Raw genomic sequence first — 27,234 nt, 5'->3', positions numbered from 1 at the left:
TTAGCGACTTCTTTGCGTTTTCGGTGCTCAGAATATTGTTTCACGGAAAATTTACCCCGCGTAATGATCGCACCCCGAAGTTGGCGTCAATTTTTTTGAAAAAAAAGTGCGATCATTATGTGAGTATATACGGTAATTTGAGACCAAAGATGGATCCTTGCCCTTTTTCAGAATAGGAATTACTATAGCTTCTTTCCAGCCAGAGGGGATTTCACCGGAAGACCATACAGCATTGTAGAGAGAAAGGAGGGTTTTTTGTTTATGGAGGGTAGGTGTTTTAACATTTTGTATAATACACGGTCGGAACCTGGGGCGGATTTATTGCAGCAGTTCGGAGATGCCTGCAGCTCAGCTAGGCAGAAAGGCTCATTGTATGCCTCGTGCTTTCGCACATTTTCGTTGTAGTTTCTGTTTTTCTATTATTATTTTGTGCCGTTGGAAAGTTTCAGAGTAGTGCGATGAACTCAACACATTTTCAAATTGCGCACCCAGGAAGTTTGCTTGATCTTCCAAGGTGTCGCCTTGTGTGTTTACCAACGGAAGTGTATATGTTTCTCGCACTCTCACTTTATTGACCATGTTCAAGACTATAGCCTCGTCTGTGTACGAGTTGACCCCTGATAAAAACTTACTCCAACTCTCCCTGCGAGCCTGCCGGCACGTCCTCCTTTCTTGAGATTTTATATGTTTGAAATTCATTAGATCCACCACTGTCGGGGAATCTCGGAGTAGCCTCCACGATCTGTTTTGCCTTTTGCATGCTTTTCGGCATTCACCATTCCACCACGGGGCACGTCGTTTGCAAGCCAGACTATTTGTTCCAGGGATACATTTCAACACAACGTCGACCAGGAAAGCTGTAAAATACTCAACAGCAGCCTCAACGCTTAACCCAGGTAAGTCATCCCATGAGATACTACTGAGAGTTTGGAACTGCTCCCAATCAGCTCTATCGACCTTCCACCGAGGAGCCTGTGGTGGGAATTCAATCTCTCCTTCTTTTTAAGCAGTACGGGGAAGTGGTCACTCCCATAAGGATTTTTAATCACTTACTATTTAAGTTAAGGTTAGAGAGTTGGGGATACGATACTGAGATCTATTGAAGAACGCGTTTTATTAGAAAGGTTATAATATGTGGGTTCCTTTTCAATCAGTAAACATGCTCCAGAGGAAAAGAGAAATTGTTCAATAAGGCGACCTCATGCATCGCAACGAGAATCGCCCCCCAAACTATTGTGGGCACTGAAATCTCTGAAAATCATGCAGGGCTCTGGGAGTTCCGCGATTAGTGATTCTAAATTGTGTTTGTGAAGCTGATAATGTGGTGGTATGTACAGGGAGCAAAGGGTGATGAGTTTATTTTAAATTACAGCTCAAACGGCCACTGCTTCTAGGTCTGTTCGTAGTTGCACACATCGAAATGCTACATGTTTATCAACTACAGTAGAACCTCGTTGACATGTTCCCACTTAGTACGATTTCCCGGCTCCTACGCTCGAAATCGCGAAAATTAAAAATAACCCAATACAGCTGTGTGTAACACATTCCGGTTAATACGTTCCCCAAAAATACGATTATTCGGCAGCAACGTTCAGCACCACGGAAAACTGCAGTCGTATGATATGTTTTGTACTCGGAAACTGTCATTCAGGTGTGTGCAAAAAGGGCCCTCTCGTGTACTTGTGAAGAGCGAAGTGGCAGACAACCGCCGCGTGGTGGTGGCGGCGACTTCTCCACAGTGCCTTTCCCCTATCCGCACTTTCTCTGCTTTGCTCAATTGTCCCCTCGGCGTTTTCTCCGAAGTGCTCGATCGCTGCTCTGTGTCAACTACACACCGACCCTAAGGCAGGCGGCGACGCTGGCCGTCAAAATTTTCAAGCGGCTTAAAAAAAAAAAAAAAAGAGTATTTTCTGTAGCACTTGGCACGATTTTGCTGAGCATTGCAAATCCTTCATCCGTAGCACGGTACATAGATGTACACTTGTTCCACACACCTTTGTTCAGACACCATGGCTGCAACAACAACCGAAGGAACTAACAGTGCAGCCCAAAGAATGGAGGCTATCGCTCCTCCAGTCCGCCACGGTTCGGTACTACGAAAACGCACATGCCGCCGCCGCATCGCCGCCGCTGCACAACACGCCGCGACACATAACCATAGCAACGCTGCCATTGTGCCCAGTGAATATGGCCGATAATTTCCCCCACACAATTCCAGGCACTATACCCACACTTTTCTCCCGAGCGCGTTCATTTTCGGGTTGCTCAGCCCATCACGTGGCGAAATTCCAGCCGGCGTTCGTTTTTCTCTAGCTGGACAATTCTGCCTACCAGCGGGTCGTCAGAAGCTGCCAGAAAAAATTTGTTCTCGAAGATATCTGGTAGAATCTGTTGCTGGGCCTGTTGGTACATACTTTAACAATATCTGGGAGGCTTCTGGTTATCAGACGCCAAAAGAGATGATGCGCGCTCGCCGCCACCTTTGTGAGGACTCGACGGATCGCAATGCGGGCGCTTGAAGACTTCACCTTCGGTTGCCATTACGCCAGGCGCCATCTTTTAAAGCCCCTTCCGCCATGTGAGATGGTGCGATTACGAGCGGCGGCGAACGTGCCAGCGCATGTCTCAAGTTAAGACAGAACGCAAAATGAGCAGCGCGAGTGTGCGACGTAGTATGCGATAGCCGCGAGCAGCTGTCGCTTTCAGGGACGCTTATCACTTTTGCGAGATTTCGCAAATCGTGTTGTACCGCGATTATTATGTGCACTGGGAAGATCTCAGCTTGTTAAGCCTTTAGCAGGGCGGCAGTTTTCTTCATGGACGGGGCGAGTCGCACGTGATCTTGCGAACGTACGTGATCGTATCCCAAATGTCTATGCTCGAGAATATCACTGCCGCTCTTCGGCAAACCTAGCCCCATATTTCCAAGTGGAAATGCAGAAAGAACCGACGCTCATGCGGCGCAAAGTTTCGTCTGCTGACACGGTGGTAGCGTTTCTTTACGTTTCCGTTGGTTGTCCCAGAGTTCGATTTTGCAATATTCGGGTTGTCTCGGGATTTCAACACACGTGACCATGATGTTATTTCCTGTCAGGACCGAAACTAGCTGGCTGACCTCTGGCTGCCAGCGAGATGCCAGGAGTTCGAAAATCAAAGTCTCTCCATGTTTTTTGAAAAATAAATGTTTTTTGCTCTTGCACCTCAATATGGGCTTGTCAGCCTCAATCTTTAATGGATTCGGATCGTACGTTTTCCCAGACCATATGTTTATTTTCAGTGTTTTTTTCGGAAACATATCAACGAGGTTCTACTGTATAATGGCTACACCACCAGATGCTACAGCACCATCGTCATGATCTTTACGAAAAACAGCATAGTGATGGAGAATGTTCGTGTGTTTAGAGTTTAAGTGTGTCTGTTGCATACACAGCACTTTAGGACTAAGTTCATATAAAAGCTCCTGGACATCATCGAGGTTACTGATAAGACTTCTGACATTCCATTGTAGCATTATATCCGTATTTATAGTGAATTTGTGCTGTGTGTAGGGGAGATAGAGTTGCTTAGCTCACAGGGCCCTTCCCAGGCACTGTAATGTGGGATTTATCTTTTTTGGAGCGGTTGCTAGAGTCGCGCCGCTCCAAAGGCGCTGGTAGCGTTGACGGGCTTGGTGTTGTGTCCATTACCTCTTGAGAGGCACCGGACAAGCGCTCTTGCAAGCGGGACATTTTTCACAAAAGTCTTGCCGCGAACGATGAGACCTTTGCCCCCCCCCCCCTCCAACCCGGAGGTCGACGGGATTGCTTTAGGGTCCGGGTTGCGGTGGTTCTTACTAGCGCTAGCAGGAGCCACTGCAGTGGCCGATGAGTGCGGGGAGGGTGGGGCAGTTACGACTGTTCCCCCCGCGGGGGCTAATGGCGGGACTGCCGGTTCACTGGCCGTGTAATGAGCAGCCGCCTTTGGCTGTAGCGGTGAAGTCCCCTGAGACGCCGCATTGGCATAAGATCTGCCTTTAAGAATAGAGCAACGCTGACGTGCTTCTTTGAACGATATGTTGTTTTTTTCTTCAAGAATATTATTTCTTTCTCTAGTTTCCACTTGGGCCATGACCCCGAGTAAGCGGGGTGCCCGCCGTTGCAGTTGGCACAGTGAAGTTCATCCTGGCAGCTGTCTGCTGCATGGTCATTTGCAGCGCATTTAGCGCACGTCAGCCGGCCGCGGCAGCTCTGTGAGCCGTGGCCGAACCTTTGGCATTTATAACACCGGCGGGTACTGGGAACATATGGTCTGACACAAATCTGGATGTAGCCTGTCTGAATAAACTCTGGTTGGTTGTTCATCGCAAAGGTCAGGATAAGATGCTTTGTTAAAATTTCTTTCTTTTCACGTCTTATCTTAATTCTTTGCACATTAATCACATATTCCTCTTTCCATCCTTCAAAAAGTTCTGCCTCAGTGAGTTCCAAGAGATCTTCATCCGATCTTACGCCACGGACTGTGTTCAGTGACCGGTGAGGAGTACTAATAGAAGCTGGAACCTTTCCCAATGCTACGAGGTTGAAGAGCTTGCTGTACTGTGTAGGGTCACACAGCTCCAGCAGCAAGTCACCAGAAGCCATATTTGTTGCCTTGTATGCAGCACCTATTGCTTCAGAAAGAGATTTTGTCACGAGGAATAGTGAAATGCCCGAACGGTCTTCTCCGGGTCTTCACTATGCAAAACATGGAACTTGCGGAAACTTTTTTGTTTTAGAGAAAATGTTTGGTGCTCCTTTGGTGCACTACCTCTTTGGAGGGGGACGATCAGGAAGTGGAGGGCAGGCTGATCCCAACGCACAGATAATGTATGTTCGGCAATGATGCCTGCCACCCAACAAGGGGACGTGACAACATGGCAAAGGGAACATGCATACACATCAGCAGTACATCATTGCTATAACCAAATATCAGTAAACCAGGTGTGTTATCCGACACAGGGATAACCAATCCTTGCCACCAGAAAAATGGAAGTAAAAGGAAGACAGAAGAGAGGAAAGAAAAGATCTGAAGTGAGAGAGAAAGACGAAGATGAGGGGAGAAGATACAGGAAAAGGTGACTTTCCCCTGGGTGGGTCAGCCCAGGGCTGCTGTCTACGAGAGGCCGGTACCTAAGGGGAAGGTCCAATCACCCGGCATCGGCTCAATCCCCAGGATCCCCTTTACCCCGGATACAGCAAAACCACGCGCAGCAGGCATTGTGTGCGGGAAGGGGTCAAAACTCCCTGTTAGCTCGAGTCCGTGGTGTCGCTACACACCAAACCCCTGCTTGCGCAGATGCCCCTGCGGGAAGCAATGCCACTGTACCAACATGTCAGTAGTCTTGTGCTCGCTGCTTCATTGGCCCAGCTTTTCTTCTGTTATGTTAACTCTATAGAAACAAGTAAGACCAACTTGAAAAGGCCAGTGTTGCCAGACTACAAATGTGTTCCAGAGTAAAATGTAACAGAGGAGTTGCTGAAAGACTGAATTCAACTAGCTTTCCAATGAACTTAGTGATTGCTCTGGTGGTATTTCTGTAGCAAGTTTAATCTTACATATCTGTATATTTGCATTTCCGAGTGTACAGTTTTTATTTGGATTATTGGTTTATGTTTTGATGCCGGATTTGTCTGAGTATGAGCATCTGAAAATTGGTAACAAGTGGAATAAAACAGCAGGGCACTCACCCGTCTTTCCAGCCTCCATCATGGCCTGGCCAAACTCAATCGCACCTCCCTTCATAAACTTCAGCTTGAAGGTGCACTTGCCCGTCCAGTTCCCTGCACAACAAACACATCAGACGAAAAAACGGGCCAGCTGCTTTGGCTGCATGGTGGAAACTTTGTGCGCACCACACAAAGACACAATAGAAAAAATTGGCCGCGTATCTGCATGCTTCATTACAAATGTTGTTGAAAGACGATAGTCTTCTGCCGGCCCTACTACATCAGTCCTCCTCCTCCTCTATGTTGAATCGCCGCATCTGGCTCACAGAGTCACATTTTCAGTGCAGCCCAAAAAACACTAGCATATTCGGCACAGCCTAACAAATACTATGGTCTTCAGAATTACGTATCTATATACTTTCTACTAAAGGAACACATCACCTAACTCTTACGTAGTATTGATGTTGCGCCTCAGATATGCGTAATACTTACTTTTTAATTGACAATGTTCACATGGTGAAACATATAGCGCACAAAAAAAAACACTGACAAAGAAAGTGACGACTGGACGATGCGCTTACTTCCAACAGAATGTTTATTCAACAGAGGCGAAACATATAAGTTGAACAGTGCGCACAGGCACTTAGAGTCCTGGCTGGGCCAACAAAGCAAAATCAAATGCGATGAAAACTTGGGACCAGCAGAAGGCTGATTAAAGCACTTGACACGTGCGGAGCCACGCCACTGCGTTTTGTTTAAGAATGCAAACTCTCTGTTAGGTCAATCGATGGCTGTGCTGATACAAGAAGCTCCCGCTTTCGAGATTTCCACTGCCTCAATAATCTCACGGGTTGTCTTATTGTTGCTAGTGCCGATTACGATGCAATTATCAAGTGAAGGTTCACAACCACAGGCTTTACAATGCTGACTAAGATGACCGGCTGCTATATTCCGAGAACTGTTAAAATGCTCACGAAGTCTGTTATTCAGGCACCTGCCTGTTTGTCCGATGTATTTCTTTTCACAATGACAGTGGGAAAGAGTACACGACGCCTTTTCGACACGAAACGAAAGGATTTCGATGTTTGGTGACGCATGAGTAGCTGACCTTTTTGTAGCTTGCCTTACAAAGCCTCGAAAGTTTGTTCGGTGCGGAAAAAACTACCCGTATGTCCGCCTTGCTGGCTACCTCCTTGAGACGGTGTGGTATGTCGTGTATATATGGGATAACAGAGATGCGTTGCTGGTTGATGCGATCATTGGTATCACCTGGGAATTTGTGCATGTTCCTTTTGACTGTCCTTAAAAGTTCTTCAGCTACTGAAGTGATGCCATGCTGGGGGTAGCCTGCTGTGATCAAACGATTTGTTTGGGCGAGAAAGCTGGCCTCATGTGCGTGCAAACAGGATTTATTTAAAGCATTTCTTAGGGTATGTTTGGTGATCCCTCGTTTAACGAGCTTGGAATGGCCTGATGAGAAAGGACAGAGAGGCTTGCTACCGCGTGGCTCATATTGCCAGCAGATGTGGTCAAGTGTGAACGTGAGCTTTAGGTCAAGAAGCCTCAGGGAGTCTTTCACTGGTGCTTAATGTGTGATTAGCAATGGATTTAAACACTCAGTGAACATTCGAAGAGTCCCAGTCATACGAGTCTGGAGCGTGTCATTGTCGACGTCTTCCTTGAAGCCCCCCAGTACAACCAGTCATCGACATATCTCAGAATTTTTACAACAATGGAGCGACTGAACTTGCAATTAATGTCTCTGTCCTTTTTTGCAAGAAATAAGTCAGTAAAAATTCTGAGATATGTAGATGACTATTTGGTTGTACTGGGGGGCTCCAAGGAAGACTTCGACAATGGCTCGTTCCAGACTCGTATGACTAGGACTCTTCGAATGTTCACTGAGTGTTTAAATCCACTGCTAATCACACATTAAGCACCAGTGAAAGACTCCCTGAGGCTTCTTGACCTTAAAGCTCACGTTCGCACTTGACCACATCTGCTGGCAATATGAGCCACGCGGTAGCAAGCCTCTCTGTCCTTTCTCATCAGGCCATTCCAAGCTCGTTAAACGAGGGATCACCAAACATACCCTAAGAAATGCTTTAAATAAATCCTGTTTGCACGCACGTGAGGCCAGCTTTCTCGCCCAAACAAATCGTTTGATCACAGCAGGCTACCCCCAGCATGGCATCACTTCAGTAGCTGAAGAACTTTTAAGGACAGTCAAAAGGAACATGCACAAATCCCCAGATGATACCAATGATCACATCAACCAGCAACGCATCTCTGTTATCCCATATATACACGACATATCACACCGTCTCAAGGAGGCAGCCAGCAAGGCGGACATACGGGTAGTTTTTTCTGCACCGAACAAACTTTCGAGGCTTTGTAAGGCAAGCTACAAAAAGGTCAGCTACTCATGCGTCACCAAACAGCGAAATCCTTTTGTTTCGTGTCGAAAAGGTGTCATGTACTCTTTCCCACTGTCATGTGAAAAGAAATACATCGGACAAACAGGCAGGTGCCTAAATAACAGACTTCGTGAGCATTTTAACAGTTCTCGGAATATAGCAGCCGGTCATCTTAGTCAGCATTGCAGAGCCTGTGGTTGTGAACCTTCACTTGATAATTGCGTCGTAATCGGCACTAGCAACAATAAGACAGCCCGCGAGATTTTTTAGGCAGGGGAAATCACGAAAGCGGGAGCTTCTTGTATTAGCACAGCATCGATTGACCTAACAGAAAAAGAGTTTGCATTCTTAAAACAAAACGCAGTGGCGTGGCTCCGCACGTGTCAATGTATAGTTTTCCAGTGCTTTAATCAGCCTTCTGCTGGTCCCAAGTTTTCATCGCATTTGATTTTCCTTTGTTGGCCAGCCAGGACTCTCAGCGCCTGCGCGCACTGTTCAACTTATATGTTCCGCTTCTGTTGAATAAACATTCTGTTGGAAGTAAGCGCATCCTCCAGTCGTCACTTTCTTTGTCCGTGTACATTTTTGTGCACCATACGTTTCACCATGTATCGCCACCAACAAGCCCATTCTTACGTTCTTTCAATGTTCACAAGTATGAACCCCGCTACCAGTTCAAGATGGCTGGGCATTCAGCAAGTGGTTAAACTTTGGCTGGGTGGCTGAATCGTGTGACAGACAGACAGACCAAAAGACAAACCAAAATTTCTGTGTTTAAGTTCCCCAGGAAAGACTATCGTCTTTAAAAACACACAAGGACCTTGTGTACTTTTTTCCTTGCGTCTTTATGTGGTGTGTGCAGATTTTACACAACACATCAACCTACGTGGGCCAGCCACCTCAAGGCAGCAGCTCCCTTCACGTCCTCACAACTAACGAAATCCAGCTCATAATCGCATCTTCGTGTCAACCAGAGAATGTGAAAGCCTTCTCAAGATGGCTTGCATCAGAGGCATTTCCCCAGTTTGATTGAATCGAAGCCCATTTTCTTAGCCTAACCACACAGATGCCAGCATGCAACAGATTCTGGTTCTCTGCCTTCGCTTTTTCAGCCTGTACGGCCAAATGATCTGGCAGAACACATTTGTTTTTCATTACCCATGAAAATTCAGAGGCGCACCTTCCACAAAGATTACTGATCTCCTCCAGCAATAAGTGAACCACATTTAACAATGGTCAACAGCAACAGACCAGATGAAAGAGAAGCCGGTGTTCAATCCATGCGGTTGTCCCATCCACTTAGTTTTGCTGCTGTCTCATCCACTGTGCTTCACTGTTGTTAAAAACGCTTCTCAATGACTAGCGGCAACAAAATGATTAATAAATGCTTGATCTGTGGTGCCACCTGTGATGGTTCATGAAATGAGACAGCATGCTGCGGCACCAGCACAGTCTCGTAGCGTGTTACAGTATGGTTTACATTTTCTCACATATCACACAGCCCTGCGTGTAATGCGCAGTGCACACACAGCTAAAAAAAAAATTTTTTAAAGATACATGCATACTGCTGTGAAGCTACCTTCCTTGCATTAACGTGAAGCCGTGCCGTCAAGCCAACTTCCGCGCTGAAATTCCCACATGGCCCACAATTTTAAGTTTGGCTCCGAATAGTACACGCGGATCTACTAAGAAAATATGGTATTAGTGGTGCCGTGTTGTTCTGAACAAGGCACAGTACTACTATTGCCTTCCCAGAAGACGTCATCCACAATGTTCAATCTCTTTGACAAAATTTGGAGGCACAAAGAAATGAGGACGAGAAATGAGAGGACCGGTGCATCCCAGGAGGTAACTTCAGGCGCATGTGCAAGTCACATTGATAAGCACCACAGCGGAATGACCAATGAACTTTATTCAGCAAGACTTGCCTAAAAAATGCAATTCATTGCGATATAAATTCACAGACTGCACACGGGAGCAGCTGGTGAGCACATGGGCTGAATCGGGTGCGGCAAATCAAACTGATTTCAAGGGAATGGCAGGTGGACAGCAATGAAGGTCTACAGACAAGCTAAGTCAGACTCTTTCTGAGCTTATATGACACTCCGCATGCGGGTGCACGCGTCTGTTTTTTGGTGTTTATGTAGGTGAGCGAGTATGAGGTTGCCTTTGTGTACTCTTGCATCGGATTGTTTTTTACCTTGCATTTCGCCCGCTCCTCCTGCTCTCTCGGCTGATGCCAGCTGAAGCGTTTGGGGGTGTATAGGAACAGTGTGTGTTTTGTCTCTCCATGGTGGGGGTTGTTTTGCACAGCCGCATCAGGCTCAATCAAATAAGACTTAGGCGCCATAGGGAGGAAGGCAGACAGGAAGACGGGCTCAGGGTCATTCTCAAAGGAGTGAGTTTTCTGCGTGGGTTGTGAGGTTTCGGTCGACTTGGAGTGTACGCGGTTCGAGACTGTCGAGAAGGCGAGAGCTGTGCCGGCTTCTACGTGTCGACAGTGCGAGAAGATCGACACTGTGAAGGCTGAGATAACATCTCTGGTAAAACAACAGGCCGATGACAGCAAACTATTGATTGCCAATTTGGAGGCACGTTTCGAGCGTGAAATGAACGCCTACAAGAACGAGTGTGAGGCTTTGAGGGTTACACTCCAGGAGAAGAGGGAGGAAAAGGAGGGGAGCACCACAGAATGTGAAGCGCTAAGGCAGGCGCTACAAGAGGAACAAAGCAGTGCGAAATCTTGCGAGATGAGATCGCCGCTTTAAGACTGGCTTTTGAGGAGATGGCTGCGTGCCGATCGGCGGTGGTCCCCTCCAGTACAGCGGTGGCGCCTCGGGGAGGCGGTACGGCCTTCCATGAGGATGGAGCAGCGAATGCGTCGAGTTCGAGCGGGACTGTAATGGTGGCAGGGGAACCCGAGAAAACCCCACCCACACACAGGGGTGGGACAGGCAATGTGCAGACCAAAACAAAGAGGAGAGCGAAACGGCGCCCAGGAGCAAACGGTGCGCAGGCTCAGACTGCGAAGTCCGACGTAGTTCGTGGGGGACATGAGGAAACCTCTCTCCAGGGCGGAGAAGAACAAGGCCTGGCAAGACCTAAGGATCAGGTAACGCCCGAGGCTGCTCCCAAGCGGCACCTGGAGAAGCTGGGCATGTCGGCACAACAGGATAGATGTGCCTTCGTATATGGGGACGGGAACGCCGCCAGGCTAAAATGGGCAGTGCTTAAAGCTGTAGGCTGGAACAAAAGGGTGATGTTCCGTGTGAAGGAAGGTGCCACTCTACAACAGCTGTGCTCAGAGGTGGACCTGGCAGAGGACATATGGCAAACCCCAGCAGCCATAGCAGTGCTCCGCGCTGGCTCTCTGGAAATGTCAAATGGCAGTTCAACCCCAGACAGCTCAACATCTCAGCTCCGAGCCCTGTTGACCAAGTGGCTGCAGAAGGCCCAGAGGCATCGGTTTGTGGTGTATGCCCTAACGGAGAGGGGATCTGGCAGCGAGACCCATAGTACTTCATGTAGGGATTGGAATGTGGCTGTGCAGAAAATGTGCGAGGAACAGGGGCTGCGAGTAGAATTATTGGGCGCTAGTTGGCGACTAGGGCATGGACAGCAGGGCCCGTCCTACTGGGCTGACATAGCTGATGAGCTGGGACAGCACCTGGGGAGGAGGTTGTGTGCTTTTTTAGGCCTACGAATGCCCACCAGACACTGGGGGCCGCCCAGCCAATCGCACCCAGCCGTGGGAACGTTGATGACAGCTCTGGGACAGGCCATCATACAGATGGCGGAGAGACAGCACCCCCATCACCCCCATGAGGACAGGTGGAGGTGCTCCCAGGGGGGCCCCCACAGGTGGTAGATATAGGGAGCCACTCTGGGCGGGCCTGCCACGAGAGGCATACCCGCAAGAGGAGGCGCTGCAAGCGTGGGGGGAAACAGGACATGGTCTTTTACCTTAACCTGCAAGGAGGGCGAAAGGAGGCGAAGTGGGAGGAATTTCTCCTACTACAGAAAGAGAATGTTACGGTGGCCTGCCTGGCTGAAACTCACCTACGTGACGAGGAGACACCTCCTCCAAAGAGGCAGTTTGTCTGGTAAGGCCTAAACCGCACTAAGGGAGAAAGAAAAGGTGGGGGCCTTGGTCTTCTCACCAAGGTAGACACCCAATGGGACAGAGTCCAAAGAGACTGTGAGAAGCACGTCACAGGAGAGATTGGGGGTGTTGAGATTGCCCTGGGGCTGGTGTACCTCAACAGAGAGACCCTGGCCTGTCTGGAGAAGGACATTACACAGATAAACAGGCCAGTGGTAGTGGTGGGGGATTTCAATGCCCACATAAAGGCATTGGATGGTACCATTGACAGGGCGGGCAGGCTGCTGCTTGAATGGACTCAGTGGCTGGGCCTAACCTTGCTCAACGCAACTGAAAAGTGTATGGGAAGATAACATGGGCGGTATGCGGTATGTCCTCCTGTATTGACTACTGCTTCCTGTCCCCTATCCTACTCCCAAAGCTGGTGTATGAGCCTCGATAGCACTGGTAAACGAAGCCTGGGGAGTGACCACCACAACATCTTTCTGTCTTTTGGGACTAACCCCCCAGAAACGAAACGCGATCCCCATGCAGGTACCCGGAGGCCTCTGTCTGACGAGGCCTTGGAAAGGGTGGTGGATCAGCTCGACGAAGATGCACCTCGTACGGAAGGGCAGGGATACGAGGAGCTGCAACAGTGGATCAGGCGGACAATACAAGATGAAGCGGGGACCGGACGAGTGACGAAGGGGCGGCACCAACGGAAGGCCTGGTGGGATGGAGAGGTTGCCGAAGCCCTGGCTCACCGCAAACAATGCTGCAGACACCGGCATGCTTTGGGGCATGGAGCAGATGAAGCTGAACTTTCTGCACTGTGGTCGTTATACCTGGAGGCAAAGAATGAAATGGCTTCGATGGTAAAATGTAAAATGAGTACGGTAAACAAGAAGCTGCTGTGTACCATAAAGGAAGCGGGGCGTGACTCAAGCAGGAAGTTCTGGCTGCACATAAAGGTCCAGCAGATGAACTCCGATCTCCCTAGCCATCAGCTGAGTGATACGGAATCAGGGAGGGTAATGGACGGTGTTACGAATGGGGTTTTCGTGACGTTGAAAGCCGGGAGGCTGGCGAGCCGATGATGCCGGAGATCGGACTTATCGCTGAGGAGCAGAGCAGGGAGGCAAAACGTTTAGAAAACGTAACAACGTTTATAGCAGGAATAGCAGGTCATCGCAGTTTATAGCGGTACAGAGCCTGCCAGCTCCACCAAGTCGGCTGGGGCGTCTCTCTCAACAATGGACCAGCCTGGTCTTAAATAGGGGACCAGTCCATTGTTGACAGGGTGGCTCTTTGGTCCCAGGTGTGGACAGGGAGGCTCTTTGGTCCCAGGTGTCGAGCAGCCTTTCCATCATCCTCAGAAATGCTGCTTTCCGTAGCTGGGTAACTTGGAAGAACGACTGGCATCAGTCGACGGGACCGGCTGGGCGAAGACGCCGTTTTCCGAGATTGCAGACAAAGCATGCAGGGGTTGATCCCTGCTTCCAGGTAGCAGGAGTTGGCCCTTTTCTTGGTCGCAGGGCAAACGCTGACCGCGATGCCGTGAACTTCCAACGAAGTGCAGGTGTTTGTTCGCTTCCCCGTTCGGTCAGGTGCTCTGGCACAACAGCACCCCCGCCACAAGACAATGCATCCAGAGTGCGAGCTGTCAAACGCAGCTCGGATGATGCGATGCTGGTTGACCGTTGTCAACTGTGGTTGTACCACTCTTTCCTCGAGGAGTGACCTCCACGGCTCAACAGCGGTTTACTGGAACTGCCAAGAAGCAACACAAAGCCAAACCACTCTGGCCAAAGCAAGTGCCCTCCAAATGCTGATCAAATCGCCAGACCAGCATAAAAGAACAAAACATTTCCTAGAGACTACGCTAAGCTAAAATTAAAACATCACGAGCAACGTATCTCAGGAAGAATACCAAAGTGAGGACGTGCCTCTAGCTAAGTGTCATTACGTGACACTGCTAAAATCAATCAGAATGTCTTCGCGAGCGATTCTCAATGGTGACATCGGCAGATTGGGGACAATCGGAGCAGCTGGGGAAGACTCAATTTTGCCCCAAAACTACAAACACTTCACCAAGTGCTCCCTAAATCGTGCGCCTTACAAGCACCTCACTAAGTGCTCCCCAAATCGTGCGCCTTGGCACCACTCGCAAGCGTTCTAAATGTTTGTCAACAAACATTTCAAGATAAACAACACTAGCCTTTCGCTAAAACGCTCTCGCTCATTGCACTCGGCAAATGAGTATTACATCAAGAAAACAAAGCGCTTCAAACTAAATACGAAGTAAAACAGAAAATCAAACTCACGCGTTTAACCCAAAACGAAATAAACTGAAAATCAAACTCACGCGTTTAACACAAATCAAGGAGAAACTAAAATTACACTGACGCGCATACTAACACGTACTGAAAAACAAATTAGTAGTACGTTAAACAGAGGCTTTTATCATTTGGCCTTCGTCTCTGTAACTACTACGAACAGCTCTCCTCTACTCGAGTGCTAACAGTTATGTTTCTAAACACTAAAACAAATAAATAACCAAACAAACATCTCAATGTCTGCTACAATGAGGAGGAAAGTAACAAATTACAAAATTTCACTCCTCAATTCGTTAGTACACATTAACACACTAACTTCTTTCAAGAGGTCAATTCGTTAGTAAACATTAACACACTAAGTTCTTTCAAGATGTCAATCCATCTTTATGCTGCGGTTATCCCAGGGTGTCTCCAAACTCACCCTTTTAGACGAGCTCTGGGGAGCCGCACATTCCACACTTTTCGAGGGGTCCGATCTCGACAAAGGGACAGGGAATAAACCTGTCCGACACACTTAGTAGCGGCTACCTTTGTGAACTCAGACAAACCGTAATACCAGCGGTTTTGTCTGCCCATTGTACCCCTCTGGCCTAAGCCGGTACCCTTTCGTGACTGTGGGGAACAGCCTTTGTCGCTGTTCAGGTGTACGCGACACCTCGCTGTGCTCCTGCCCCGACTAGGCCGTGAAAAGGATGAGACCAGGTGAAGACTTCGGCGTCTGAATTTCACTGAAATTCTTTTCTTCGCGACGCGCTTCACGCCTAATCTCGGTTTCCGCAGGAGTCTCAACTTGACACTTTTTCTAGCAGGCATTTTCGGAATATCCTGCCTGACCTTTCTCTTGGTGCGCCTTTTCGTGATCTGAGGCCTTGCCTTTAGCTTGGCGTCTCGAGAGATGACGTCATCGCGCTTGGCCACTTTAGCGTGCCTGACGCCAAATCTAGATCTCCGCAGCTGTCTCAACTTCCATCTTTTCTTAGCGGGCCTTTTCGATTTCTTAGGCCCAACCTGGAGCTTGGCGTCTCGAGAGATGACGTCATCGCGCCTAGCCACTTTAGTGCGCTTAACGCCACTCGTCGCTCTCGCGTTCGCCTTCCCGCGTTTTCACCGACGCCTCGTCTTTTCGGTACTGCTCGGAATGCTCGCAGCATCGGCACTCGTACTCGCAAGTACGCTGCATTCTATTTTCTTTGCCGAGGCTTGAGACAACTCAACTAACTGATTCTCGGGCGTGCTGCTAGGTGTCTGTGTCTCTGAAAGAACGGGAGTCCCGATGCTTTCTAACCTAGCCGGCTCGCCTTGAGCTGTCTCTCTAGTTTGGGGTGATCTATCGCTATCGTAGATAGCCCCTTTTCTCAGGCCTTCGAAGTCGGCCTCCTGATCATTATGACGCACAGCGGCGTCTTGCGCCTCGCGACGAGTTTCAGGCTTTAGCACGTCGCGACGTTTCTCGACCTCTTGGTCTTCGCGACGCGCCTCATCCTCACGCTCTCTCTGACGCGCTTCCTCCTCTAGCGCCTTGCGACGGGCCTCGGCCTCTAGCGCCTTGCGACGGGCCTCGGCCTCTAGCGCTTCACGACGGGCTTCGGCCTCTAGCACTTCGCGACGGGCTTCGGCCTCTAGCGCTTCGCGACGGGCTTCGGCCTCTAGCGCCTCGCGACGGACCTCGGCGTCCTCAAGCGCCTTACGACGGGCCTCGGCGTCCTCTATCGCCTTACGACAGGCCTCGGCCTCCAGCGCTTCGCGACGTTTCTTGACCTCTTGGTCTCTGCGGCGCGAATCGACCGCCTGCGCTTTTCGATGCGCTTCATGCGCTAGGGCTTTAACGTCTCGACTTTCGCAGTCAGCGGGACCTGGAGCAGCGAAGTGGCACAACAAGGCTTCTTTGGCCTTATCAAAGTCTTGCGCTTCCTCAGCGGATAAGCGCTCCAAAAGAGCTGCGACCTGGCACGGGAGCAACGCGAGAAGTCTCTCCACCAAAAGGCCTTGGCTAACACCAACCTCCTCGTAAACCATTTCAAACTTAATGAGAAAAGACACAATGTCAACGCCTATCTCGAAGATCCTGAGTTGGTATTGCGCTCGCTGCCATTTAATCGCCTGAATTTCCTGATCCAGCCTTTTCATTTTGAGAGCATGTTCATGCTCCTCGCGACGCCTTTCTTCGCGCCTTTCCCGTTCCCGCTTTTTGCCACAAATCTCCTCCCACGTCTCCTCAGCTTCCTCGATCGTCACGTTCTCCGCCCGCATCACCTTGAGAATCGCTTCCTTTGTTTTTGCGGGCCCAGCGGAAATGCCCAAGTCCTCACAAATTTCAAGGAGGTCCTGCACTAGGTACTTCTCCATCGCGATCTCGTCCCTCGTGATGCTTTCCTACAAAATTTACTCCTACTTTAAAACGAATACCATGGTCCAAAGTGAGTAAAAGGAATCAATCAAAAAAACAAAACTCTCTCCTAACATCTACCTGTGCTAGAGAGGTCTGGCGAAATGACCAGTAAACGTTGGGCACTCACCCAACCATAGCGGCTGACTCCGGTCGAACTCGTGGCTGCCGTCGAGCGCTGTCGTGAGCGTCCTCGCTCCTTGGGCCTGCAGGGATCCGATCCGGCTCTCCAAACGTAGGGTAGCGCATCCCAGCCTGTCCCACGATGAGATGAGGGTAGCGTATCCCAGCGAAGCCAAACGTTGAGATGAGGGTAGCGTATCCCACCGCTGCCACCACTGTTACGAATGGGGTTTTCGTGACGTTGAAAGCCGGGAGGCTGGCGAGCCGATGATGCCGGAGATCGAACTTATCGCTGAGGAGCAGAGCAGGGAGGCAAAACGTTTAGAAAATGTAACAACGTTTATAGCAGGAATAGCAGGTTATAGCAGGTTATCGCAGTTTATAGCAGTACAGAGCCTGCCAGCTCGACCAAGTCAGCTGGGGCGTCTCTCTCAACAACGGACCAGCCCGGTCTTAAATAGGGGACCAGTCCATTGTTGACAGGGTGGCTCTTTGGTCCCAGGTGTGGACAGGGAGGCTCTTTGGTCCCAGGTGTCGAGCAGCCTTTCCATCATCCTCAGGAATGCTGCTTTCCGTAGCTGGGTAACTTGGAAGAACGACTGGCATCAGTCGACGGGGCCGGCTGGGCGAAGACGCCGTTGTCCGAGATTGCAGACAAAGCATGCAGGGGTTGATCCCTGCTTCTAGGTAGCAGGAGTTGGCCCTTTTCTTGGTCGCAGGGCAAACGCTGACCGCGATGCCGTGAACTTCCAACGAAGTGCAGGTGTTTGTTCGCTTCCCCGTTCGGTCAGGTGCTCTGGCACAACAACGGCGAGGAGTGCCTGCACCTGATACGAAGGGGCATAGCCTCCAAGCTTCAATCTGCGGTGGGCCGCCGGGAGGAGGACGAGCTGGCATCGGCACTGCCTCGTTGTGACAGCATCACCCAGCGGGAGCTGGACAGAGCAATAGGTCGCCTGGCGGGCAGTTTGGCGAATGGCCCAGACGGGATTCCTCCTGGGCTGCTAAAGCGCACCAAAAGGCAGACTCGGGAGGTCCTTTTGGAAGCACTTAATGGAGTACTAACACGGCCGCTCAATGAAAAACACACGGTGCAGCCTGCCGCGTCGCGGCGCAGGCAATGGGTGAGAGTGGGGAAGCGGAGTTGACAGTTGTCGCCGCATTTCACTAGGAGGGCGCCAGTAGTAGGAGAGGGCTCCACGCGACGTGCGGGCGAGAAGGAGTGCGCGTTGAGCGGGTAGGTCGAGGTAGTGCTTGTTTTTCTCCACATGAATCGCTCGCACTAAGTGTCACTCAAGACAGTTTCCGCATGTGTGATATTTCATACGTTAGGCAAAATGCCGCATAACTGTTGTGTGCCGTTGTGTTCCACGAATGCATCGAAGGACCAGCAAATACGCTACCACGAGTTTCCCAGTAACGCAGAACGCAGGGCAGCATGGCTGCGAAACATTTCGCGTGAAGGACCTGGCAGGAAGGGAACAGTGTGCCAGCCTAATGACAGGTCCCTGGTGTGCGCCTTGCATTTTACGGAGCAGGACTACAAGCAGACCGAGAAGTTGAAGATACCTTTGCCAACGGCTGTGCCGACAGTGTTCCCCGGTTATCCAAGCTACATGAGCACAAGGAGCACGCCTGCTCCGAGGAAGAAGCGGCCACGCTCCGAAATAGAAGCCGATAATGCGCAGTCGCGTGCCGAGTGCTCGGGCAATGCTGCTTCAAAATAGCAGTTTTGTCATTAGCCAAAACGGCTCGTCAAGTGACAGCACTGAAGCCACGATGACCAACAGCTTTGAACTAGGGAATAAAACCTCTGTAGAAATGGCATCATTTTCAGATGCATCATGTCAAACTACATTCGACCTTGTTAAACTGACAGAAGAAACTAAGAAAAATGCGCTGCTTCCAAGCGAAGATCGTTCGTACGAAAGGAGCACTGCAGGCCCTTCAAGAAAAAGTGGATGAGGCTGAGTAGCGCGCGCAGTTTTATGAAAATAACATGGACATTGCCTGTTTTATGAAGGTGCTCAATGGTGCTGCTCAAGGTGACAAGACTGCCGAGTTCGTTAGAAACCAAGTCCACAGTTTCTCAACGAAGAAGCCCCACTACAGTGACGTCATTCTAAGGGAATGTGTAATATGGAAGGCATGCTTCAACAAAAGTCATGAGCATGCAAGGTCCAGAAATATCTTTCAGCTCCCTTGTCGCTCAACGCTCCAGAAATATGTAGGCCATTTATCAGGTGGAATCGGCGTCACTTCTTTGATAAAGGAGCGGCTGTGCATCGAATTCAAGGGTCTCACTGCAGAGCAAGAAGCGTTCTGCTCTCTGATCATTGACGGAATGGCCATACAGCAGAGGATCATATACGACCGACAAGTCGACAAATATTTGGTTTCGTTGACCGTGGTGAAGAAGAGCACTCAACAGCGGTACCCCAAGTGGCAAACTGATTACTATCTTTTGTAATAAGAGGCTTGTCAACATCATATATTATTCCTGTCGGATATTTTTTCGCGAGATGTCTGAAAGGTGACCAGCTGTTCTATATGACCACGGAAGTGCTGAAAGTGGACTTGCGGGGCGGACGACCACGCCATGGAAGTCTGCAAAGTTTTCATCAGAAAGCTCTTACGAACGCTTCTTGCCAACTGGGCAGGAAATGTTAATATGTCTGTTGAGCGTCTCGTACGCTTGGCGCAAAATCCTCTGGCCAGGAAAGTGCTGTGCCCGTGATTCCCATAACACAGTGATCCTTTTTTCACGCACAAGCAATAAAGCAATTATGACTCCCCTGATGTTCACAATGCTTTTGTTTCTAAGGTGTGAGCAACAGTCATTCCGGAAATACAACCACACCTGTCAACGAGCGACTCTCCTGTTGATAAAATAACTAGCACAAACATGCATTATCGAGGGTGATCAGCGCAACGGCAACAAAAGAGAGAAAACATGACGCAAAAAATCGCAACTCGCACGAGCAACCACTTCAGATAAAAGTAACACTTGCTATATTTAGGTTGAAGCATTGCTGGCGCACATTCAGTAGGATGATTACCAATATAGTTAACACTATAGCAAGTTTATTGTAACCCTTTAAAAACTAACAAGCGCATAGCAGCTGCGCTGTCAAGCCGCGATCCGCCGCAATAATTCCGGCGCTCTCGCTTTCGGTCTCCCCAGAGGCTCCCCCACTGGTGGCGCCGCGGCGGCAGCCAGGAGCACTAGGCGCGCGACACAGTATCCGCTCCACGTGGCAGGCTGCACCGTGTACTTTTCATCGAGCGGCCGTGGTACTAACATCAGGAAAAATACCACAGGCCTGGAGATGTATGCGGGTACACTTGATATGGAAGCGGGGAACAGATAGGGCGTTGCTGGACAACTACAGGCCCATCACCGTGACATCAGCTATGTATAGGCTGTTTTGCCACGTTATCAAGGCAAGACTACAGCGATGGGCGGAGGAGCATGTCCTAGGGGAGCTGCAAAATGGGTTCAGGCCTGGCCGTTGCCTGGAAGACAACCTATTTGTTGTCACCCAGGTGATGGAAATTGCAGTAAAGGAACAGCGCCCCCTCCTGTTTGCTTTCCTCGGCATATCTCAGGCTTACAACACCACTGAGCAGGACAGGCTATGGCAGATCTTGCAGGTGCTTGATATGCCAGAGGAGTGGCGCAACCTACTGCAGCGCCTTTATGCAGACGCCAAGGCAATGGTTCAGTGGGGAAACTTGACCACTCCCCGGATTCAGGTATCTAGGGGACTCAGGCAGGGCTGTCCGATGTCCCCACTGCTCTTTATGCTGCATGTAGCCGGAATGGAGAGGAAGCTTTGAGTCTGGACTGGGGTTCAATTTGAACTACCTAGAGGAGGGTTTTCAGAGGGAACGAAGACTGCCTGCCCTCTTCTGCGCAGATTATATAGTCCTGCTGGCGGACAATGCTGCCAAGATGCAGGCTCTGCTTGACATCTGTGCGGGGCTGATCTTCAGTGCAAGGAAGTCGGCGGCCATGCGGTTCTCAGTCCTGCTGGCGGACAATGCTGCCGAGATGCAGGCTCTGCTTGACATCTGTGCGGGGGAGGGTACGGATCTTGGGCTGATCGTCAGTGCAAGGAAGTCGGTGGCCATGCGGTTCACACCACAGAAGGAGGTGCGGGACCCGCCCCTCCTGCTACAGGGCAAGGAAATTGAATGGGTGGACAGGTACAAGTACCTCGGGGTAACTGTGACGTCAACGACAAACTATATATGCGGATACGAGAAGGAGTTGCGTGCCAAGGCCTTAAAGCGCCGGGCCTCCCTGGGCTCACGGGCTCTGTGGGCCTTCAGCAGATACGAGGTCACCAGGGAACTGTGGAAGGGTGTTGCGGTCCCTGCCCTGACTTTCGGCAACGCTGTGGTGTGCCTCTCATCTGCGACTAGGCAGGCGCTCGAGATTCGCCAAAGGGAAGCAGGTCACACAGCCTTGGGGGTGCACGCCTTCACTCCTAATGAGGCAGTACAGGGTGACCTTGGGTGGTCGTCGTTCGAGGCGAGGGAGGCAGTCACCAAACTCTCTTACGGCAGGCGCACCTCAGCGGCCTGCCAGATGGCCGTTGGGCCCGGGAGGCGTACAAATACGTACACATCCGGTCGGTACAGACAAAATGGGTCGCCCGAACCCGCTCGCTGTCGGAGTGATACAGGGTGGAGGCTATCCGGCTGATGGCCCCCCTCCAGCGTGACACAAGGAAAAAGGTGCGGGAATCAGTCAACGCGGTGGAGACAGAGAGGTGGAGGGAGCCGGAATGGGTGAAGAGGGCCCTGGCCTTGTATCAGGAGGGAAAGATGGATATTGCTAAGGAGGCTTTTTATGACAACTCCAGGGGCAGTGGGCTACTGTGCAAGGCGCAAAGTGGTGTACTTAGGACACGCTTGCTGCGCGCCAGGTACACTGACGAGCTTGACGTGATGTGCCCCTTGTGCCAGGACGCAGAAGAGACAATCCGGCACATTGTGCTGAAGTGTACTGGCCTGCGACCTGTGATACATGATGCTCAGGACTCTGGCACCTCGGGACAAAACGCAACGGGCGCGACAAACGACAACAGCGCATTGTCAAGGGCTCTTTCTTTTCGCGCAGCTGGTGAGCCACCAAGCTGGAAAGCGGTGGAGGCTACGAAGCGGCGGCTCGAATACTGGTGCAAAAAACAGGTCAAGCAAACGTGCGCGCTGCGGCGGCTATGATGCGCCGAAGGTGCATTGGATTTGACCAATCTTTTTCTTTCCCTTTCTCCTTCCACTTTTTACATTTCTTCTAAACTTAACCGTCGCTTTGTTTTTTCTTTTCCTTTTGCCCGATCAGGCTTGGCCCGTTGATCTCCAGCTCCAAAGGGAAGAGGCAGCAGATATCATCATCATCATTATGCAGAAGGCCTCCAACAATTCTCTGGCCACCTGGTTGTGACTTCTCCCAAGCATCCTGGTTTCAAAAAAAAATGGGGCACGCATGCTCGTAGACTTGCAGTGAGAAGGCATCTGTAATTCACAAACATTCTTAAGTGGGGATGCGGGCCTAAATAGCAACTTTTGAAATGCTGCACTAACTTTGATGAAAATTTCAGGGATGCCCCACCTTTTTGATATTAGGACATATTCCAATTTTCAGCACCCTAGCATGATTACAAAAAACCTAGAGCTGTTATAATGATCAATAATGTAAGTTAACTTAGGAAAACTATCATTTTAAAAATAATGAAAATGTAAGAGTTATTTACCATTTTAAGGCCTCTAGAAGGTTTGTAGTGCATGATAAGGCCAGTCAAGCATTTTTTATGACGTTTCTGTAAAAATGCCATCACTCTAAAAGCTAACATTGTTTCTTTCCTTGTCACTGCATGTCAGACTACTGAATTTTCTGGTGTGTTAGAAACTACTTAGGGATCAGAAAAGTACCTTATCTTGTTCCCGACAAAATTTCAGTCTACAAACAGCCTTGTAAGCAGCGTTTGGCAAAGCAGTTTAGAAATGATAGTTTTCCTCAGAGGCTCATTCCCCCCAAAAATGCGAGCTGAGAAAAATGAGTTTAAAGATTTCACAACATATTTATTTCAATAGTAAAAAAAAATTGATCCAAATGACTTCCTGCACAAACACGGCCTTCCCCATCAACATGACACTGTTCTGTGACAATTTCATGCACTTGTCTTCAATTTTTCACAGCTTTCAAGCTGTGATGGTTGCTCAAAACACGTGTTGGTCACAATACGGACCACGCACTGATCAATGAACTCCCAGGAAAACCAACATATAAGCCGAGTGTCACACAAACACAGCAGGAGTAACTCAGAATTGGTGCGAAAGCAGCGTCGGATGGTCACACGATGTATTTCCACCAATTTGAGCCTCAGTTCCAGTTTTCCAACGACTCTGTCGGCGCGCAGCTCAAAATGTGCCTTTTTAATTTATTTCTTTGCCCTCTGGTGTACTCTCGACAGAAGGTATTCTCTGACAGAAAAGCGCGAAAAACAAACAATCTAACATGGCCATTCACTTCGCGTTCGGCTTCTTGCCTGCTTTGCAGCCGTGTCTTGAAAGGGGTGTTTCAGAGACACTCTCCCCAGCAAATTCACGCCACCCTCTCGTAAAAAGAATTTTTTTATTCATTTCTGCTGTACAGATGACAACCAAACTTGGTGAGCATGTTCATTAATGAACCATCTATCCAAAATAACTCAAATGTGAAAATGCATATCTTTTTCTTCAAAAATCATGTTTTTAGCCCCTCATCCCCCCTCGTAAGGGCGGTGATGATGAAGACAAACTTTATTTATGTACAGGCAAAGCTCCTGTGGAGTGCCTCGAAGGGGCCTTGCTGATGGTCGGGTCCTTAGTCCAGGGCTCCGCTGGCTCTTGCCATCCGCTCTGCTCTCTGAACGAGCCTGATCTGGTCAATGAGGGCCAGGCTGGACAGCAGTGCCTCCTATTGCTCACACGAGGTGTTCATATTGTGATGTTCGAGGTTGTGTAGTGTGCACTCCCACGTAATGTGGTACAGGGTTGGTGTGGCCCCGCACCATGGGCATTCATCCCTGTAAGATGTGGGGTGCATGCGGTGTAGTGTGTGTAGGTCTTTGTAGGTTCTGGTTTGGAGTCTACGCCATGCACTGGCCTCCTTCGTCGCAAGCTTTTGATGAGGTGGTGGATACCGTAGGCGTCGCCCTCTGTCGTAATTCAGTATTGTGGCGTACTGGAGGTCAACTGGCTTCGGGTCCGCTGCAGTCGATGTAAGGAGCGCTCGGTTGTGTACGAAGCGTCGAGCTGCCCGGTTGGCGCGCAGGTTACCCGTGATGCCAGAGTGTCCTGGTATCCATATGACGGTCTGTATGTAGGAGTCATCCTTGCCTTCCCTTGGTATTTGTGCAAGGACATGTGCAGCAGGCACACCAATTCTGCCCTGCAGGAAGTTCCTGCAGGCCTGCTGGAAGTCCGCGAGTACTGTCAGCGGCTTGTTTGCATGCAGGCTTTCACGGATGGCAAGTGCGATGGCCAGCTCTTCGGCTTCTGTGATCTTGCAAGGGCGGACTGATGCTCCAGAGATTATGTGGCCTTGGCGGTTGCATACCACTGCCACTGCTCCTTTAGTCGTCGTCCCATACATGGCGGCGTCCGTAAAACGGGCTGTAGTTTGGAATCGATAGGTTTTCAGAAAGTATTGGGCCCTTGCTTTCCTTCTGCCGCCGTGTAGGTTGGGGTCCATGTTGTGTGGGATTGGAGCAACGTGATAGCCCTCCCGGACATGACGAGGTATCTCGCAGGTTTCCTGGGCTCTCGTTGTCGAGGCTTGGAATCCTAGGGTTTGTACGACCTGCTGGCCCGTGCGAGTACGCTCAAGTCTCTGTTGTTGTGATATGTGAAGGGCTTCAACAAGTTCGCTGAGGGTGTTATGAAGACCGAGTGCCATCAATTTCTCAGTGGATGTACTCGTCGGCAGGCGGAGAGCAGTCTTGAATGCCATTCTCAAGAGGGTGTCGGCCCGTCTGGTCTCAGATTGTGTGAGATTATAATAAGGTAGGCTATATGTTATTCGGCTTACCATCAGGCTTCGAACGAGTCAAAGGGTGTCTCCTTCCTTCATCCCTCTGTTCTTAGATGTCACCCGAGATATCATGCGTGATATAGCCCTGACGCTGGTTTGGAGGAGCATAAGGGTGTGGGTGGCTCGTTGGTTACTCTGCAGCCACATGCCCAGGATCCTGATCAATGGTTTCTCTTGTATGAGGTTTTTATTGAGGTATACAGCATAGACCGCTTATAACGTAAGTCGCCGGAGCCGCGAATATCCGCACTATAAGTGGTACTGCACTATAACCAAAACAACATTTTTGAAAGGTTGCACGTGTGCAAAATATGACCAACAGGCAGTTGCACGATCCCGACTATCGAGGCATGAGACTGGGACATAAGTTTGCATCCGCTTACATTTGAAAATGTTGAACAGTTAGCGTCCGCGGAGCTGCGGTGCCAACATAACGAACACGCAAAAAATGCACCGTAACGGGAGGTCACCACGGTAACACACTGCGCGTGCGCGATGTCGAAAACGGTGGCGACCACGAACCACCACTTGAGTGTTTCACATGCACGCCCGCGTTTTCGTTAAAGGTGTAAGTCACCCCTTCTAAATGCAACAACTGCAAAATTCTTCACTGACTCGGCACCAAACCACTTCTGTAGTCCGTGGCCACCGACATATGGCAGCTGGCTCATTAGGCCTAGCGTGCACGTTGCAACATGGCATGCTGTCGTGAGAAGCTAGCCCTAGAAAACACTGAGATCGGGCATAGAAGAGATCGCACTCACGAGCTAAACCGGGAGCATCATGCGTGAAACAAAGTTTCGGTTCGCAGTTGGGAGAACAGCCGCGGCAACTATCCTGAAAAAGTCTTCCAAGCTTGTAAGTCCGCCTGTTGGTAGCAAAGGCGAAAGCTCAATCGCGTCTCAAAGCATTGTTACTTGCGGGGGAATCGAGCTTGCACGCGCGATATCTGCGCTCTACGATGAAGCAACTATTTTCCCGACGGAGACAAACAGCGGTAACGCGCTCTTGATGCAGACGCGGGCGCCCATTCGTAGCGGAGCACGCATGTCAAGCGGCCGAAGTAAAGGGGGCAAAGGATTCTCCGCCTGCCACGCAACCATTCCCCCTCCTCACACCACGCACCCGCACCGGGCTGCTGCCTCCCACCACCATCCCCCTTTTTTTTCTCCTTGTTTGTTTGTTCAACGTCCCCTCCTCCTTCGTAACGCCGTCGCCTCTCTCTCCCGCACCAGCGCATTTCCGCTGAGAAGCACGCTCGCTCCCTCGAATCTCTGAGAACGTTCCGGCAGCCGCATTATAACCGGTCTCTCATCTCGGGGGACTGCACAATAAGCGGTATGCATATGCATGGAGTTCTATGGGAGGGCAAACGGGAGTCCGAAAAAACCGCAGTATAGCCGGCGCTGCACTGTAAGCGGTTACGTTATAAGTGGTCTGAGCTGTACCTCAAGTTTTTGTGATGGGTCTGTGGGGGCTACGTGGTTACGTCTGCTTCGCCATACACGTAAGACTTCAGATTTCTCTGGGGGGTACTGTAGACCCCGTTGGCTGACATATTCTTGGATGACGTGAGCTGCAGTTTGCAGGTGCTCTTCCTTTTCAGCGAGTGATCCTTTTGTGGTCCAGAGTGTCATGTCGTCTGCATAGAAGGCGTGGCGGAGGCCTTCTACCTCCTGCAGTTTTCTGGCAAGGCCGATCATGGCTACGTTGAAGATCGTGGGTGATGTTACTGCTCCTTGCAGCGTGACCTTGTTGGAAGGTTGGTATGCAGGAGTCTGGAGCTCTCCGATCTTCAGCTCCGCTGTGTGTTGGCTGAAGAAGCTCTGAATGTACTTGTATGTTCTTTTACCACAGTTGGTATTTGCGAGCCCCTCCAGTATTCTTTCGTGGCTGATGTTGTCGAAAGCCCCTTTAATGTCGATGGCTAAGAGGACGTCTTCACCATTGCGGGGAACGTTGCTGAGAACCTCTTCCTTGAGTTGTAGTAGTACGTCCTGCGAGGACAGGCCAGCACGGAAACCGAACATGATGTCGGGCAGGTGCTTATTATCTTCCAAGTGCTTCTGCGGTCTTGTGTTTATGATTCTTTTGTACACCTTGCCGAGGCAGGATGTCAGC

The 27,234-nt window shown here is 50.1% G+C and overlaps 1 protein-coding gene across 1 annotated transcript in view; it reads right to left on the bottom strand.

The window, feature by feature from the left end:
• LOC119399281 (WW domain-binding protein 2) overlaps positions 1–27,234 on the bottom strand; it is an 89,755-nt gene that overhangs the window by 22,245 nt on the left and 40,276 nt on the right. The window contains exon 4 of the mRNA XM_037666098.1: positions 5,706–5,798. Within this exon, the coding sequence (XP_037522026.1) occupies positions 5,706–5,798 (93 nt within the window). The remainder of the gene's footprint in view (positions 1–5,705; positions 5,799–27,234) is intronic.

This window comes from Rhipicephalus sanguineus, chromosome 7 (genome assembly GCF_013339695.2).
Source record: "Rhipicephalus sanguineus isolate Rsan-2018 chromosome 7, BIME_Rsan_1.4, whole genome shotgun sequence".
Classification (NCBI taxonomy): Eukaryota; Metazoa; Arthropoda; class Arachnida; order Ixodida; family Ixodidae; genus Rhipicephalus; species Rhipicephalus sanguineus.
The sequence above is the reverse complement of the archived record's forward strand: the minus strand, read 5'-3'. Positions and strand labels throughout refer to the sequence as shown.